This window comes from Gymnoscopelus microlampas, assembly GCF_963454915.1.
Source record: "Gymnoscopelus microlampas genome assembly, chromosome: 4".
NCBI lineage: Eukaryota > Metazoa > Chordata > Actinopteri > Myctophiformes > Myctophidae > Gymnoscopelus > Gymnoscopelus microlampas.
In genome coordinates this window covers 57,438,821-57,458,338 of record NC_139941.1, presented here as the reverse complement: position 1 = coordinate 57,458,338, position 19,518 = coordinate 57,438,821, and the positions used below count along the sequence as shown (strand labels likewise).

The window sequence follows — 19,518 nt, the reverse complement described above, 5'->3', positions numbered from 1 at the left end:
ACACAAGACAGGCTATGGGTGGTCAATTTACTTTGGCTTTAATACCTAGAACTAATGCACTTAAGAAAACAGTAATGTATAGAGCAGGAACATATTGGAATGGGCTACCACCACATATTATAAGGATAGACAATAAATCAAGCTTCAAAAATAAATTGAAGGAAGCCATGATTAGTCAAACAGTTAGATTTAGTTAGTTGTTTAATGTTTGAACTATGATTAGTTGTATATACTATTTTATTTTATTTTTTGAAATTATTTTTTTTTGTTTGTAATTTCTTGATTTGCAAACTTAAAGGTGATATACTATGTAATCATTTATAGAATTTGTGAAGATCAAAATCTTCAATAATTTTTTGTTGTTTGTTTTTAACTATGCAATGGTAGAATTACATTGTATTATGTTTTAATTGTATTGTAAAGTGTGAATGTTTGGACCCCAGGAAGAATAGTCTTCACTGTGGTGAGGACTAATGGGGATCCGTAATAAACTAAACTAAATTCTGTAAAATAAATGCTTACCACAAGCTTTCTTCACAAACATGTTCATAAAGGTGTCTACAAACACCTCTCAATTTGATCCAACCCAACTCCCTTGGGATACCTTGTGGGAGCCAATCAAAGTTAGGGTACCCGGAGGGCCTGGAAAAAAACCTGGAACAATTCAAATTGGCCAAAATGAACTTGTGGGATGTCTAATTATAGGTTTTCAGGGGTCCTGAATCCATTCCAACCATTAGTTTTTTGTAAAAAATTACTCTTGGCCATATACGTGGCCAAGAGGTTAGGGTTAGCATCAGATTATCCATCAGATTGTGGTGGCTGTAATAGTCATCTATCTGGGCCCTCTCAGACCCCCACCTTTCAAGCAATGCATTCTGGGATAGGTGTTAAAATGTCACAGATCACAGAAGTGAACCTTTCAGGTTCTGTTTATTCAGCTCTCTGTATCTCTGCTACACATCACTCTATAAGCCATATCTCCTAAACTGGTGGGTCAAAATGTACAACCAACATGTCAATGTGTAGTTATGATTCCTGCTTTCATATGACATGACAACATGTCAATGTGTAGTTATGATTCCTGCTTTCATATGACATGACAACATGTCAATGTGTAGTTATGATTCCTGCTTTCATATAACATGACAACATGTCAATGTGTAGCTAATCTCTGGCTCCGTTGCCTTGATCACAGCGAAACTGTGCACACACACTCCCTGGATGCCAATTCAGACCCTCTGCCCTATTTTTTTCACATGGGCCTGTTATAGTGCCACCAAGAAGCCGCTTTTTGCAAAGCACATTTTTTAACAATACTCCTATAGATTTTGTCCAAACGTCACGCGAATCGGTACACAGTATCTCTATAGTCATCAAACGAATATTTCAGATTTTTCATATTCCATCCTTATTGGCTAAAAATGGCTTCCAAAGTTTGCAGGAGTGCTCCGTTTTGAACAAAATGCCTCAAATCATGAACACAGCATGCAATTTCCGTGACATTTTGCACGCACATTCCCACTAGGCAGAGAAAGAAATGCCACTTGAACATTTTCAAATCAGCCTCATGGTGGCGCTATAACAGGCCGATTAGGATTTTTACCTATAACTGCACAAATCTGTGTAAAACTTTGTTTGCGCACTCCCTAGAGGCCAAGGAAAACCTTTGCCCTGCATTTTTCACATCTGGCTTTTATAGCGCCACCAGGAGGCCGACTTATATAAAACTATTTTTTAATATTAATCCTTCAGATTTTATCCAAATTTCACGGAAATCGGTACACATGATCTCTATAGTCATTTGATCAAGACGGATCTGTTAGATTTTTCATATTCCATCCTCATTGGCTAAGATTGACATCTAAAGTTTGCAGGAGTGGCCCGTTTTGAACAAAATGTTGCAAATCCTGAACGCAGCGTCCGATTGCAGTGAAACTTTGCACTCATATTCACACTACGTTGAGGAACCAATGCCAACCTTTCAACATTGCCCTATAATAGCGCCACCAGGAGGCCGATTATTATTATTTTTTAAATATTACTCCTACAAATGTTGTCCAAACATCACACAAATCAGTGCAAATGATCTCTTTAGTTAAGTGATCAAGACGGATCTATCCGATCCGCCTGATTTTACACATTCCAGCCTGGTTGGCGAATTCCGAACATTGCTGGGCCACAATAACCTACCTGACCTGGCGGACACCTGTGCTTCGAGGAGCACTTTTTCTAGTTCTGATCTGTTTATTCTCATCTGTTTATTCTCATCTGTTTATTCTCATCTGTTAAATTCAGTTCAGTTCTGATCAGTGATGATGAAGATTACAGCCACCCTCCTCATCCTCTCCTCTGTACTTCATGTCAAAGCGATCCCAGGAAATGAAGCATAGCGTTAGTTCATGCAGGACACGGAAGTCGTGCACGCCAAAGCTGTAACCAGCAGTCAGTCAGCTGATGTGAACATCAGCTTTCTATTCCCCATTCACAGCCCAGCTGGTCATTACATCACACACTCATTATCCAATCACAGCTCACGCTTGAGCAAAGAGGTTCCTATAAATACGGCTTCATATTCTCTAGGTCTTTCTTGGTTGCTGAACCAATGCATTTTGCTAGCTGTGCTGCTGGGTTAAGTTTCATTGGATGGTTGCAGAAAGAAGAAAACGTATGATGATAATTGCAATTTAAAATAATTGCTTATTGCAAACAAAGTCTTAAAGATGCATTGTGGTCTGCTTATTGCAAACGGTACAGTTACAGTACTCTTCAGCTGCTTGGTTCCAGCATTCACAATGAAGCAGCAGGTTGCCGGTCTGCAGCCATGAACGCTACTACGTTCACCATGAGTGAATGAGATAATCCAGCTGTTTGCTTGCAGATCTCCACAGCGTCCAGACGAGAAGGCTTGCATGCTTGCTCTTGTGTGTGTCTTTCCAAAAGTTCATCTAGGTGGTGTTCTGCATGCTTGTGGAACTTGAAGCTTTTGTGGATCGCTATCTACGTATCTGAGATTGACATCAGGCATAAGTATGCTGCTGAAAGTGTTGGCTGGGTTCCACTGCACTGATTTGGGTAGTATGATTCTGTTTTGTATTGCATTTCTTTATCTGTGCGTGATCGGTAAGGTCCGCAGTATGCTTACTGCTGCATATAGATATTACATTTTACACTCTTTAATTTAGTTTAGCTTGATTAATTAATTTCTGAGGTCTGCAGCATGCTGCTGCTACACATAGTTCACACTTTTGTAGGATGAACTTAAGGGTTCCACTGCACTGACTTAGGTAGTATGATTCTGTTTTGTTTTGCATTTCTTTATCTGTGCGTGATGGGTAAGGTCCGCAGTATGCTTACTGCCGCATATAGTTATTACATTTTACGCATTAATTTAGTTTAATAAATTCATTTCTGAGGTCTGCAGCATGCTGCTGCTACACATAGTTTCACACTTTTGTAGGATGAACTTAACATCTTAAACACTGTAAATCAGACAGGGGGGGGGGGGGAAAGGTGCAAACGTCATAATTTCTAACCCTAACCCTAACTAAAACCATGTTTTGTCTCTGTTCTCCATGATCCAGTATCTGCAAAGACGTCCTCTGGCGAGGCAAGACTAATGTTCTTCCTGACCGACAAGGGAAAGCCAAGGTCATGGTTCACGGCCCGGCTCTGTCTCCTCTACAAAAGATGTGGACTGCTGCGCAGCTGTATACCTCTCACTCATTTCCGCATTGCATTGGTGCAGCTACATTGGTCTAGGCTTAAACTTGAAGTTGCTCAAAAAGCAATGAGTGGCATGTACTGTATGAGGAGACAGTTAAATAGAGTCTGCATTCAAAAGTGGTTGGCAATGGCATGGGTTCATTCTGATGAAGATAGTTGACCTTTTACGGATGCATTCTTGCATCCCTCTTATCTGAGCGGATAGGAAGTTACAGCACGCTGCTGTTACACGCATATGTTATTAATCAGTGGTGATTACAGGGGCGTTCCGTTGCTAGGGGCAACCAAGGAATCTCAACCCTATAGTACACATTCTGCTTAAGTACACTCCTGAAGTACAGGATCAACATGGATGTTGAACACATACATAGTATGTATCTCATTAATTGTAGTATGACCTCGTTTTAAGATGCATGCTTGCATTCTTTTAGTATAGCTTAAATAATTAAATGCTGAGGTCCACAGCAGCTGCTGTTACACATAGTTAGTACACTTTATTTATCATGAATGATAAACATTAGTTATCATTCATCATAGGATGACCTCATACATATATATATATTTATATATATCAGATTTCTTTAAAAATAAATAGAATGTCCTTTTCGAATCCTATTCACGGTGCAGCATAGCAGTGGGCATCGTTTTAGGACACCGTCTAGGACTCCTGAGGTTCAGGAATCAACAGGTTTCTGCATTCATCAGGCCTGTTGAACACATAGACGCATGCTTGCATTTGTTTAGTTTAGCTTAATAATCAAATGCTGAGGAACTTCTGAAGCTCAGGATCAACATGGCTGTTTAACACACAAATGCATGCTTACATTTAAAGCACTCCTGACGTACAGGATCAACACGGCTGTTGAGCACACACAGTATATATCTCATTAATTGTAGGATGACCTCGTTTTAAGATGCATGCTTGCATTCTTTTAGTATAGCTTAAATAATTAAATGCTGAGGTCCACAGCAAGCTGCTGTTACACATAGTTAGTACACTTTATTTATCATGAATGATAAACATTAGTTATCATTCATCATAGGATGACCTCATACATATATATTTATATATATCAGATTTCTTTAAAAAGAAATAGAATGTCCTTTTCGAATCCTATTCGCGGTGCAGCATAGCAGTGAGCATCGCTTTACGATACCCCGTCTAGGACTCCTGAGTTCAGGAATCAACAGGTTTCTGCATTCATCAGGCCTGTTGAACACATAGTCTTAAGATGCATGCTTGCATTTGTTTAGTTTAGCTTAACAATCAAATGCTGAGGAACTGAAGCTCAGGAATCAACAGGGCTGTTGAACACACATATAATATATCTCATTAATTGTAGGATGACCTCGTTTTAAGATGCATGCTTGCATTCTTTTAGTATAGCTTAATAATTAAATGCTGAGGTCCACAGCAAGTTTGCTGTGACACATAGTCTCTTATATCACATAATTGTAGAATGACTTCAGGATGCGTGCGCATTCTATTTTAAGTCGGTAGCAGTCTTGCTACTTCACATAATATAGTATGACTGATAAAGGCGTTTTTTAGGCTTGGCGTTGGCTTCCGTGTGTTGGGGGGGATTTCTGTTATGCACTCTCTGAGTATCCTAGCTGCCGCTCGGCTGAAACCAGAGAGTATGCATTTATTGGTTTTGGGGGATTTGCTTAAGCATTCTCTGAATATATGCTTAGCAGGCTGCTTCGACAAAATTCAATGAATATTCTCCCAAGAGCGGAGCTTTAACGCCAAGCTTAACTGTATTCCATTTGTGGCAATAAATGGTTCTTTATCTACTAAGACGAGAGTGTTTCTGATTGAAATGAAGCATAGCGTTAGTTCATGCAGGACACGGAAGTCGTGCACGCCAAAGCTGTAACCAGCAGTCAGTCAGCTGATGTGAACATCAGCTTTCTATTCCCCATTCACAGCCCAGCTGGTCATTACATCACACACTCATTATCCAATCACAGCTCACGCTTGAGCAAAGAGGTTCCTATAAATACGGCTTCATATTCTCTAGGTCTTTCTTGGTTGCTGAACCAATGCATTTTGCTAGCTCCTCCTCCACCCCAGCCTCCACCTTTTGATTAGAGTCTGCCATAGGCTCCAATACTTGTGATTATTATGTATCTGCTTTGTTTAGAGTCTGGCTTAGGCTCAAATACTTGTGGTTATCATGTATATCTGCTGTTTAAAATCTTGCTAGGCTCAAATACTTGTGTTTATCATGTATATCTGCTAATTTTAACTAATATGTTAATGTATTGCTTATTGTTGTCATTGTATCCCTATGGGGGATTTGCTTAAGCATTCTCTGAATATATGCTTAGCAGGCTGCTTCGACAAAATTCAATGAATATTCTCCCAAGAGCGGAGCTTTAACGCCAAGCTTAACTGTATTCCATTTGTGGCAATAAATGGTTCTTTATCTACTAAGACGAGAGTGTTTCTGATTGAAGTAAGTACATTATATTTATGTTATTAAATTAACCCATTGAGGCCTGAGGATCCGATTCTGCTAAATTGTCTTCTAAATCCCAACAGTTTTCTGAAAAACATATGTTTCTATATCAGTGGTGCTCAAACTTTTTCATGTCAAGGACCCCCAAAATGATATGTATATGGCCACGGAACCCCATCTCAAAATATTCAGTTCCAGGGACCCCCAAAAGCAAAGATTTGAGTAAAAAATGTTTGCTTTAAAGGAGAGTTTCAGTCATTTCAGGTGTTTGCTTTGATGTGTCGCTAATCACTCACCAACATACCAGGGGCAGTTGAGTTCTTCAATAGAAGCCCCTGTTGTCCATTGGAGACCCCTTCCACTGGCATAATGGAACAATGCGGATACAAAACAATGCCTATTTTAGCAGCTCCAAAGTTCGTTTTTTTCCCACTAATTCTCATTATGCAGTGTCCTGACACTCAAACATGCACTGAATGTCCCTTATGAGCTACCGTTCATGCAGAACGACATGAAGCTAGTCCTCGGTGTTGCCAGATTCTGTGAGAGAAACAAGCAACCAGCACTCAACCACGTTAGCAGGCCTGTGGCCTTCAGGGAATTTAGGGCTAATTTCTGGTCTAAGTCTGGTCACCATCCGTAGACCCCTTAACAACTAAACCTCCCCCAGTAGTCCAGTCCCTGACTTAAGACACAACATGGACCTGGAGATATCACAGTTATAAGAAGAGCAGAGGACAGAGGGACCTCTTTAATCTACTGGTCTGCTTCAGAAGAAATGTCAACTTGACCACCAACCGTTCAGTGTCCACTTATATGTCACTTGTATCAGTTAAAATACTCAAAAGACTCTAATGAACCAACCTGTCCTACTCCTCCGTCTAGAGAAATGCACTGATGCTCATCCTATCAAAACCCACTCACATCCTATGCCTACAACTTGGAATTTCTATTGGTCCTATAAGTCTAGTCACACAGGGATAGCGAGCCAAACCATGCAAACCATATTTACATTTATACCATCATGCAAAACCACTGCACATAATCATAGCATAAAGTCATTGAAAAACAAGTCATTGCTCACAAATCATTGCATCAGCTACAGATCTCTACCTGAATGAGGTGTGTATTATATCAGTAATGTATCAGGTGATGTCCTTCAGAAGAAACCTAGTCTATTTATCTCTATAGCACTAACTCAGAAAATGAGGCTCTTTGGAAGATTAAAAGCTTCCCTTTATTTGCTCAGTTCATAGTGGGATTACAGATGTGTATTTAACAATACAAATATAAATATAAATGACATCTAGGAATGTTTCATGTCTGTCTGGTCAGATTTACAAATGCATTAATTTAGGCTTGTCCTAAACTCATTTAGAATTTAGATTAAAAAGGAGGAGGTTCCATTTAGATCTCATTCAGCCTGAAATACAGGCCAGTGTAAATGTGATAGTTCCAAAAATGTATAATACCAATTATTAATATTATTTATTATAAATAGGTATAATAATGTGTGTATGTGTGTGCACGTAGGTGTGCACGTTGGTGATTCTTTGAAAGTTAAGAAAGTCAGTGTGTGTGTATGTGTGTGCACGTATAGGCGTGATTCTTAGAAGTCAGTGTGTGTGTATGTGTCTTTTGTGTCTTTTTCAACAGCCATCACACACAAAAAACGCTTACTTTGCACCTTGCACCGACATTGTCAGCATGGCCATATATGGGCATACCGGGGGGGGGGGGGGTTAAACTGGGTTAAATTTCCCCCAAGATGTGTCTTATACTTGAGCATAATTCAGTAAATACAATTATACTGCATATTATCAGCAATTATACATTAAATCATTAATAACATCAGGTTAAATACATGAGAAAATCAAATGATTCACGTTTGCATTAAATCTATCAAATCTTGGGACAAACCACAAAATGTCTCTTTCTGCTGCAAGTCTTCCAGTACACCTCAGCATCATTTCAACCTGTCAGTCAATATCATATTCTTTCTTTAGGCAAATCAAGTGATGAAATAATTTAAAGTCTATATCCTAAAGTGAGCTGTTATAAATTACTTTATAATACATTTCCATATGTTCAACAATTTACTCAAGTACTGTACTTAAGTACAATTTTCAGTATTTTTACTTAACTACTCCACCACATCTCAGAAGCAAATATTATACTTTTACTCCACTACAATTATTTGAAAACTTTAGTTACTAGTTACTTTGTAGATTTTGATTACAAAACATACACTTCCGCCCTATATACATTTAGACCATCTCAATGTGTCGCGATGCGACGCATCGTGAGCTTGTAGATCTGCTATTTTCAAAAGATTGTTATACAATTGAAAACGTGTGAAATGGGACATTCTGCATAATGAGTACTTTCTACTTTTGGTACTTTAAGTATTTTGACACCAATACTTGTTGTACTTTTACTCAAGTAAATTAAAAATTCTGGACTTATACTTGTAACGGAGTATTTCTACATTGCAGTATTGATACTTTTACTTAAGTAAAGAATTAGAGTACTTTTTTCCACCACTGTATATTATATTACATTATATTATATAATGTTATGTTCACATCCTGAAATAAATCATTATGAATCTGTTTCATAATATTATAAAAACATTTAAATCTGTTGAATAAAATGTTTGACAGGAAGATACTTCTAATATTCACCTTTAGAACCAAACATGACTGTTTAACATGATGATGATGATGATGATGATGATGATGATGATGATGAAGTTTGTTGTTGTATTTAATGTCATCTTTGTTTTATTTCCAGTGTTCCATGAGGACATTAAAGTCATTGGCTGTTCAGACACAGTTAAAGACTCATATAAAGAGTGGATGATGGCACTGGATGGTGAAGTGTTGTTCTACGCAGACTTCAACAAAGGGAAGATGGTGTACCCTCAGCCTCCGTTTGTAGATCCTATGACCTTGGCAGGAGGTTATGCAACAGCTGTAGCTGATCAGCACCACTGCAAAGCCCAGCTGGACAACATTCTCACTGCCTTGAAGAAACCACCAGTGAAAGGTACATGAATACTATGAACACAATATAGTTATTAACTAAAACGGTTGAATATATTTAACATTAATGAAAATGTTTAACCCATTCAATCTGGGAACACATATCTGTCATTTTAGATTTCTTTGGCTGTTCAAAAATAACAGATCTACAAGTTCATAGCGCGGCACCGACTGCTGCGCTATGAGCTTGCTGTACATCTGCTATTTTGTTTTAACTGTTAGGATTTAGAAGACATTTGTAGAAATCCCAGAAGCAAAGATTTGAGTTACAAATGTTTGCTTTAAAAGTATATATAACTGCTCAAATGTCTGCTTTAAAAGTATATATAACTGCTCAAAGAAATGTAGGGAACACTTTGATCCCTTAATTATTTTGAGTTTTCATGTGTACATACTGCTAACACAAACTGCTCAAAAGAATTAAGGCATCAAAGTGTTCCCTTCATTATTTAGAGCAGTATATATATTCAAAGATTTGCTCAAACTTTCATGATTTAAAAAAAATAGCAGATCTACAAGCTCATAGCGCGGCACCGAGTGCCACGCTATGAGCTTGTATATCTGCTATCTTTGAATAGCCAAAGAAATAAAAAAAAAAGAAATACAAAAAAAAAAGTGCTCCTCAGAGCACAAGTCTCCGCCAGGTCAGGTAAAATTTCACGGAACTCGCACACTGCGTTCACGATTTGAGGAATTTTGTTCAAAATGGACCTATCCTGCAAACATTGGAAGCCAATGTTAGCCAAGTAGGATGGAGTATGAAATATCGGACACATCCATCTTGATCACATGACTATAGAGATACTGTGTACCAATTTGCGTGATTTTTGGACAGAATCTGAAGCAGTAGAGCAAAACATGTGTTTTACAAAACTCAGCCTCCTGGTGGCGCTCTAAAAGGCATATGTGAAAAATGCAGGGCAAAGGTTTTTCCTTGGCCTCTAGGGAGTGTGCGTGCAAAGTTTCACGCAGATCGGTGCAGTTATAGCTATATAACGTGTTATAGCGCCACCATGAGGCTTATTTGAACGTTTTCAAGTGGCATTTCTTCCTGGGCCAAGTGGGAATCTACGTGGAAAATTTCACAAAAATCGCATGCTGCGTTCATGATTTGAGGCATTTTGTTCGAAATGAACCAATCCTGCAGACTTTGGAAGCCAATTTTAGCCAATCAGGATGGAATATGGAAAATCAGACAGATCCGTGTTGATCACATGGCTATGGAGATACTGTGTACCGATTTGCGTGTTTTTCGGACAAAATCTGTAGGAGTAATATAAAAATCACACCCTGTGTGAAGGTAGCGGCGCCTTTGATACATTTTGTCATCGATATGTGTTTATAATGTGTTTATAGCCACGTGTCACGTGAAGCTTGACCAATCACTTTGTTGACGTGTCTGACCAATCGGAACGTTGACGTGTCTGACCAATCAGAACGTTGACGTGTCTGACCAATCAGAACGTTGACGGTGAACACGGACAAAGTCAGGTATAGAGCAGGATCCGCTCTAGCGCCGCTAAAAAAATGTGTTTAGCAAAAGTCGGCCTCATGGTGGTGCTATGACAGGCTGTAGATCTGACAGAAGTAGATCTTTAATAGTGATTTATAAATGTCTATGGACTGAGAGGCTCTTATATTAAAAGGAAAGCTATTCCAGAGCCTCGAGGCGGCCACAGTGAAGGCTCGGTCACCTCTAGACCTTTTGTTAGTCGTGAGCTCAATCAGTAGCAACTGATCAGCTGACCTTAGGGGTCTGGGTGGAACGCAGTCTTTGATGAGGTCATTGAGGAAAGGCGGGGCTAGCCCGTTAAGTGCTTTAACTAGTGTTTTACAATGGTTCTTAATCACTTGTCCCATTCACCTGAAGATGCTCCCTCGTCTCTCACAGTGAGTTGCAGTCAGTGTGTGGGCTGCTAGCAGTGGTGGAAAGTAACTGAGTAGATTTACTTAAGTACTGTACTTAAGTACATTTTTGAGGTATTTGTACTTTACTTGACTTCCACTACAAAAAAAAACAGTTTTCAATACTTTTACTTTTATTCCACTACATCTGTGATCCAAATATTGTACTTTTACTCCACTATATTTACTTAAAAACTTTAGTTGTTACTTTGTAGATTTTGATTATTATTACAAAACATTCATTAACCACTTCAGCCCTATATACATTTTGGCCATTTGAAAATAGCAGATCTACAAGCTCACAATGTGTCGTGATGCGACGCATTGTGAGCTTGTAGATCTGCTATTTTCAAAGGATTTTCATACATTTGAAAACTTGAAATGGGACATTCTGCACAATGAGTACTTTTAGTTTCGATACTTTAAGTATATTTTACTTTTGTACTTTTACTCAAGTACAATTTGAATTCTGGACTTTTACTTGTAACAGAGTATTTCTATATTGCAGAATTGATACTTTTACTTAAGTAAAACATTTGAGTACTTTTTCCACCACTTGCTGCTATAGCCCCGCCTGCCTCCTATTACACACACACACACACACACACACACACACACACACACACACACACACACACACAGACACACAGACGCACAAACACACGCACAGGCACACGCACACGCACCTATTATAGACTTTATGTAGTGACATATTTGTGCGATGGGGGCCAGTTAGCCTAGTGTTGATATTAAACAGATGATAATAAAACTGAACATTTTTAATTGTCTATTTACAGATGGATATGTGTACTATGAGGCTCAACGCTGTGTGTTTAACTCCAGTGAGCTGAAGGACATACAGTACATATACTCACTGAATTTCGATGGTGATGAGATCCTCAGGTGGGACAGTAGAGTAGATCAGTGGGTTGGATACACTGAGCTTGGTGTGAAGAACGCAGAGCGCTGGAATAAAGATCCTACAGAACTGGCTGTGAGGAGAGCAGACCGAGAGAGGTTCTGCAAAATCTGGATTGAGATCTCCTACTCCAATGTTCTGAACAAGAGAGGTGAGCTGATCTCAGAGCAGCACTCAACACTCATCACCTCATAAACTATAACATGACATCATAATAAATCATTCTATTCAGAGATGATTAATGGTGTTAATATTGATCTGATAATGATAATAAACATTCCTAAACACATTCAATCCGGGGACGCATCTCTGTCATTTTACATTTCTTTGGCTATTCAAAAATAGCAGATCTACAAGCTCATAGCGCGGCACTCGGTGCCGCGCTATGAGCTTGTATATCTGCTATTTTTGAAAAATCGTGAAAATGTGTGCAAATCTTTATATATTTTAAAGTGAACATTTGTAACTTGCAGATCTGGAAATAGCAGATCAACAAGCTCACAACATGTGGTGTCACCATCGTACACAGAGTATAAATGAAACATATAGATCTATTTCTGAGTGTTTTCACCTACATATAATGACCTTCCTAAAATAGAGACACCAGGATTAATGTTTTTAAATGAACTTTAAAAAGAACCATGCAGGCTAAAACACAGCTCTATACACTTCATTACACCTCCTGATTTTATATTTAATTATTGTCTTTACTAGTTTGTTTTCTAGTAATATTTTACAGGATTATGTGTGTTGTTTTGTTTGTTTCTACTCTTGTTCATTTGAACTATTTTCATTAAATGATATTGCTTGGTTTAGTTTTGTTCATGTAAAGCACTGTGTAACTGTGAATTATTTAATATGTTTAAATTACATTATATAAATGCATTCTACTTTGTATACAACTGTAGAATATGGTAGAATCTACAGTATTCTATGAAACGTTGTACTCTGGTGCCATCTGGTGGCCAAACACTGACAGTTACAGTTACAATTTACAATGTAGGCATTTATCAGACACTCTTAATCCAGAGTGATTTACAGTAAGCAAGGAAAACACAAGGTAATACATCAAATACATAGAAATAGTAATCTAAGCCTGCAAGGTCATCAAGGATAGGTCTAGTGCTACAGGCTGAGGTGGAGACTGAAGAGGTGAGTCTTCAGATTACTGCAGTTCTAACAGCAATAGGGAGTTTGTTCCACAGTTTGGGAGCCAGAAGAGAGAAGAGTCTAGGACGTGTGGAGTGTTGTCCAGGGTGTTTTAGAGAAGGGAGAAGAGTCTAGGACGTGTGGAGCGTTGTCCAGGGTGTTTTAGAGAAGGTTCAGACAGCTTCCCTATGTTAGCTGATCTGAGTGAGAGGGAGGGGTTGTAGGGTTGGATCAGGCTTGAAGATATGGGGGTGTCATACCTTTGGTTGCTTTGTAGGCCAACATCAGTGTTTAGTACTCTGTGAGGGCAGCAACTGGGAACCAATGGAGGGAGAGGAGAACGGGGGAGAGCCGGGAAACGTGAACATTTTGGGTGGTTGAAGACCAAGCGTTTTGCGGCTTTCTGGATCATTTGGATCTCATTTGGATGATACAATGATAATGACATTTCACTATGACAGGTATAATAATAATAGTAAATATAGCTGCAAGCAGCGATAATACGGGGCCAGTGAATGGAGAGAGAGAGAGAGAGAGAGAGAGAGAGAGAGAGAGAGAGAGAGAGAGACATGGAAACAATAGATTGATGAGAGAGAGAGATGGAAACAGAATGGTTTGATTGGACATCTCAACCTATTGCCATTAACAGGATTCGAACTCTCAACCTTCAGACTAATAGGCTGCAACACTACCTAGTGCTATAGCTTTGTCCAGGCTGATATTGTCTGTTGAAGATCATAAACTCTTGCCTTCTTTCATGAACCAAGCGGCCTGTTTCACTAACACTAAGATCACTCGTTCACAAACCATATGCCAATGAAGACATTGTACATCTCCTCAGAACCAAAACTAGTGAAAGTAGCCGATCTACAAGCTCACAAACCATGAAAAGTTGTGAGATTGTAGATCAGCTATTTTCAGAATGAAGTATGTCATACATTGAAAAAACTCTCAAATAAGCATTTCAGGTTATCTTTACCTTTTGCACATGTATTCATTGATACAGTCATGTTGTTTGCAATTCAACTAAATTGAGTCTGCATCAAGTGAGGCTTGAGCTGGCGACCTTGCGATTGTGAGGCATTCATTTAAGGGAGACGCCATTGGACCAACAGATAAGTAACTGTGAAAAAGGAGATCAGACAGATGATACAGTTTCACGCAAATAGCTGAAAAATCCTGGGTTTAAGTGTTTTTCAAACTGCTCAAAATTGCAGACAATCTAAGGGCGGAGCTTAATGGTCAAATCGATACGTGTGTTCCTCATGAGTCAAGGCACATGTGTAAGCAAGTTTCACGACTTTCGGCCAAACGAGGCATGACTTATGCCTGTTTAAAGTCTGTATTTTCAAAAAATTGCTATAGCGCGGGGGGCGCTATAGCATTTGGCCAATTGGAGTAAGATTGGTTTCAGTGATATTTGGAATGACCCTGTACATTTCTGCAAAGTTTCAAAGAAATGTGAGTCTGCATGTATGTTTTAGGCGCAGATGAATAATTTTCATAAAACTGCAATAGTTAAAATCTATGGAATCCTGGGATTTTGGAGCAATCTGCACGAAACGTTTAACCCTTGAACTTTGGACCTCTGCCGACAAAAAATAGGGAGCGGATTTTCCATAAGTGAAAAAATGCAGAAGTTAGGAGCCAATGACTGTTTTTCATATAATTCAAAATGGTGGGAGATCTAAAGGTCAGAGGGTGAAAGTTGTTCAGCATGAGGAGACGCATATGTGTATCCAAGTTTCATGGCTCTAGGTCAAACAGGGCATGAGTTGTACCTGTTCAAAGTTGGCATTTTCAATTGAATGCTATAGCGCCACCTTTGGACGAAAGATTGTGAGAATTATTTTTTGATCGTTTTTCATGACCATCTACCATATGGCCGAGTTTCGTAAAAAGCGACAGCGCGGTTCAGCCGGAACTGCGAAAAGTGGCAGAAGTGACAGAATACTGCCAATAACAAAACAGGTCCAGAGCTGAGCTCTGGCCCTGTAATAATAATAATAATAATAATAATCATATTTTTTAGGAGTGGAGCCCAAAGTGAGACTGAAGTCAGAGACTCCCCCTCGTCGTGGTGAACACACTCACATGCTGAGGTGCAGCAGCTACGACTTCTATCCTAAAGTGATCCTGGTGACCTGGTGGAGAGGTCAAGAACCTTTGACCTCTGGTCTCTCCTATGCCGATGTGTCTGATGGAGACTGGTACTACCAGTACCACTCCTACCTGGAGTACACACCCAGGTACACACCTAACAGACACCTATACATAGAAATACACACCTCTACTGGTACTACCAGTACCACTCCTACCTGGAGTACACACCCAGGTACACACCTAACAGACACCTATACATAGAAATACACACCTCTAGGTAGTGTAATAACAATTCCTCCGAGTCCCGACCATGTTTATCACCAGTCCACTCCAGACACAACCACGCAGCAAGCTCGTCATCGTGCACTCATGACGAACGCACAGAGACCCATGCGCGAGCGTGTTATATATGAATACACACACAGGAATACGCTATAACGTGTGTATCTCGTTACTAAGTTTCTTCTGCCTCTTGCCGTCCTATTTTTCCTGCAATGGGGAGGGAATAGTGGAATACACAATAAACACTAGAGCGGAGGAGAGCCCAGCGGGGCATTCATGCTCCTACACAAACATAGTCAGATATTTTTCTCCAAGTTTTTTTCTCCATAGAATAAAATATTAACAAAGATCAATGGATCAATGTGTTGAATCACGGGGCGTTTCAGCGTGTAGATCGGCTACTTTCACAATCTGTCCTAATGTTAGTGCTAATTAACAGCTGCTCACTCACTGCCAGACCGGGCGGGGAGGAGGGGCCGCTTCAGCTCTGAGCAGATCCACATGGACACACATTCTACTTCATGATTATTTTAAATATCAGTATAAACTTATCTTATTTTCTATAACGGCCTAATGCTATGGTGCCTAATTGTAGTGTTTGTTTGTGTGTGTGTGTGTGTGTGTGTGTGTGTGTGTGTGTGTGTGTGTGTGTGTGTGTGTGTGTGTGTGTGTGTGTGTGTGTGTGTGTGTGTGTGTGTGTGTTACAGATCAGGAGAGAAGATCACATGCATGGTGGAACATCCCAGCCTGACCGCGCCTATCAAGATGGACTGGGGTCAGTTACTGTAATCTACTGTACTCTACTGTAATCTACTGTAATGTTTTACACTACACTCTGTTTTAAGGGTTAAAGGATTATTCTCTATTTGTACCTGAAGGTATATTTGTTTTGCTGAAAGTAAAACCATCGCTCAGCTTAGTTTAATATAATATAACATAATATCATATCATATCATATAATTAATATAATATTTGTATTGTCAGATTTCTCCACGCCAGAGTCAGTGAAGAACAAGGTGGCCATGGGAGCATCAGGTCTGGTTCTGGGTCTGGTCATGTTCCTGTCTGGATTCATCTACTTCCAGTGGAAGAAACGAGGTGATTAGCGTGTTTAATTAACATGTTTAATAAACATGTTTAATTAATAATTATACTACCAGTGGAAGAAATTAGGTGATTAACATGTTTAATTAACATGTTTCATTAAGTATTATACTACCAGTGGAAGAAATGAGGTCAGATCAACAGAGGATCACATGACATGTGGAACCCTCACAGAAATGCAAACAAACAAACAAACAAACAAACAAACATGTAAAGCCACAACCTAAACTGGTTTATATTGGTTTAGAACCTTAACCGGTTTAGACCAGTTTAGACGACCTAGTTAGAGGTCAAAGTTTGTTCTATGTTGTCACATTTAGCTTTATTACATCAGTGTTACATTTAGTCCTAAATAAGAGTCAAAGGTTCACATTAGTTCTGATGACTGAACCCTAATGTTGTTGTGTTATTGTGTTATTTTGTTATTGTGTTGTGTTGTGTTGTGTGTATATTTATGCATTTTATGTAGAAATACACACAATACAGTACATAGGATTTATTCTGTTTTAACTGTCTCTCCTCTTCTTCTATCAGGTCGTATTCTGGTGCCGACAACCAATGACGATCTTTAGACTCCTCCCACACACCCAGGTTCACTTCCTCTTTCTTTTTTACTAAACTTTGTTTCTGTGTTTTATGTATAAAAGTGTAAAAAACTATAAAACATACACAAAACAACATGCTTGTGTAAGAAGTGAAACAACTAGCCTGGTAAACCATCCCGGTCGCGTGAATTCACATTATCATGAGTCTTCTGCTTCATTTATTATAATAATGAATCTAATAATCACATTTAATAATCAAATGATTTGTTGTATCACAGACAACACTGATGACAATGTATTGACAAAGTATTGGTCAAATGTTGTTTGAATGGACTGAGTTGTTTCTACTTTGATGGTTACTGTAGTTGCAGGGAGGCTGCTGGGAGGTTATGTTTTTAACTAGTTTACTAATAACTTGTTCAAGATCTATTAACTATGTATAGCATCGTTTTAGATCATTAACCACTAACAAACATTTAACCAGTTATGAATAACACATAACACAACTAATCATTTGAGAATGATGAATTTACTATTATAAAGGAAGGTTATTCTAAAGTGTTAACATGTTCACACAGTTAATACATTGTGATTCTTATTGGTTTATTGTCTTTTCACAGAACACCTGGGTGTGTTTTCAGAGAAGCAGAGAGTCATCGCTGCTGGTAGAGAGGAGTAAATACATGTGTGTTCATTCAGCTTTTAAATAATCATAACAGCAGCACAATGATGACATCATCACTCTTTTTAAATCATCACAACAGCAGCACACTGATGACATCATGAACCTTTTTCACAATGTGTAAAATGTGTCCTTTAAACAATTAAAAATGATAATTGGCTAGCCAAAGATAATGATAATTAGTGTGCAGACTCTGTCTTTTCCTGGTGTTTCGCCCAGGTCGACATGGTTTTGAGGTGAGGTTAGGGTTAAGTTTAGGTTTAGGCATAGTTTTTGGGAGGTTAAAGGTCAGGGTTTAGGGTTAAAGTTAAGTTTATAGACATAGTTTTAGTGAGGTTAAAGGTCAGGGTTTAGGCGTCACCTGGGCGACACACTAAAGGAAGAGGGAGTCCCAATTAGTGTGGGCGGTTCATCAAATTACTTTGTATAGTTTCTGTCGTCAGAAAACACAAACATAATATTTCAGTTCTAAACTATATTGAAACATTAAATACATGATCCCACACACAATCAGAGTTCTTCATAACATTAATATTAATATCCATCTGAATGGAAGTCAGTCAGCCATGTTTATGAAAAAGGTTTTATTATTTTATAATTGACCATAAGTCATTTATTATGTAATCATTTATAATGTGTGATAATTAATGTGTTTCTTCTGGTGATTAGTAGTTTTCTTGCCTACCTAGAGTATGTTGAATGCACTTATTGTAAGTTGTTTGGTTAAAAGTGTCTGCTAAATGACTGTAATGTAATCATTATGTAATCATTTACAATATGTAATCATGAGCAGGGTGTGTTGTTTGTCTCAATATATATAATAAGCAGACGAGGCTTGAAGCTGGTCTTCTGAACGTTTAATCACACTTTGGGCATCTGGCATAAACATACATGCAGTTCCTGTTGGCACGCTGCTCTACTCCTGGTGGTGTCTACTGAGCATGCTCTAAACTCCCTAGGCATGCTGGGTAATGGAGTCCTGTCACATTACTCATTACAACACATCTTCCCCCCTAAATAAGAAAAGACATATACCCATAAACAACACCATACTAAAGCGCTTTTCAAGTAGCTTTTCTCAATAGGCATTTCAACTGGTAAACAACTTGTTCTAATAATACTTGAAAACAATAAACAAGCAAACACTGTAATCATACCAAGAATAAACTTCAAGTAAATAATACTCTCCTTCAATAACATGCAACATTGTAAGGCACAATATCAACATTCTTTTCTTTTTTTTTTTTAGCTTACAATCATGTCAAAACTCAGAATCATGTCAACATTTTTTTTTTTTTTTCAGTTGACTCAAAGAATTGAAAGGTAATCAAAGTCCACAAACAGTCCAATCCTATCTAACAAGCCTCAATCAGCCTCTGAGGTGGCTGAATAAGTCTCCTAGGTCTCAACTGTCTTTCAACAGCTGGCGATGCAGACTTTGCTTTGGGACTACAGCCAGCATGGTCAGGACAGCTGCTAGCTGGCTCTGCGGAGTCAGTTGCGTCCTGCTGAACAGTCTCTTGAACTGTTGTGTCCTTTCCAGTTGGCTGTTGCTGTAGTTGCAGATCTGTGCGGTTTCTCCTCAGAGACAGTC

General features: G+C 38.8%; 2 protein-coding genes across 2 annotated transcripts in view; both read left to right on the top strand.

The window, feature by feature from the left end:
- LOC311044157 (H-2 class II histocompatibility antigen, E-D beta chain-like) overlaps window positions 1-18,945 on the top strand; it is a gene marked incomplete at its 3' end in the record, with an annotated part of 20,415 nt that extends 1,470 nt beyond the window's left edge. Inside the window, exons 2-4 of the mRNA XM_084055576.1 lie at window positions 8,985-9,239; window positions 11,938-12,210; window positions 18,884-18,945. Coding sequence (XP_083911702.1) covers window positions 8,985-9,239; window positions 11,938-12,210; window positions 18,884-18,945 — 590 coding nt within the window. The remainder of the gene's footprint in view (window positions 1-8,984; window positions 9,240-11,937; window positions 12,211-18,883) is intronic.
- The window catches only part of LOC311044508 (H-2 class II histocompatibility antigen, E-S beta chain-like), a 246,425-nt gene continuing 229,195 nt past the window's right edge, over window positions 2,289-19,518 (top strand). The window contains exon 1 of the mRNA XM_084056148.1: window positions 2,289-2,383. The gene's annotated coding sequence lies outside the window, so the exon portion shown is untranslated. The remainder of the gene's footprint in view (window positions 2,384-19,518) is intronic.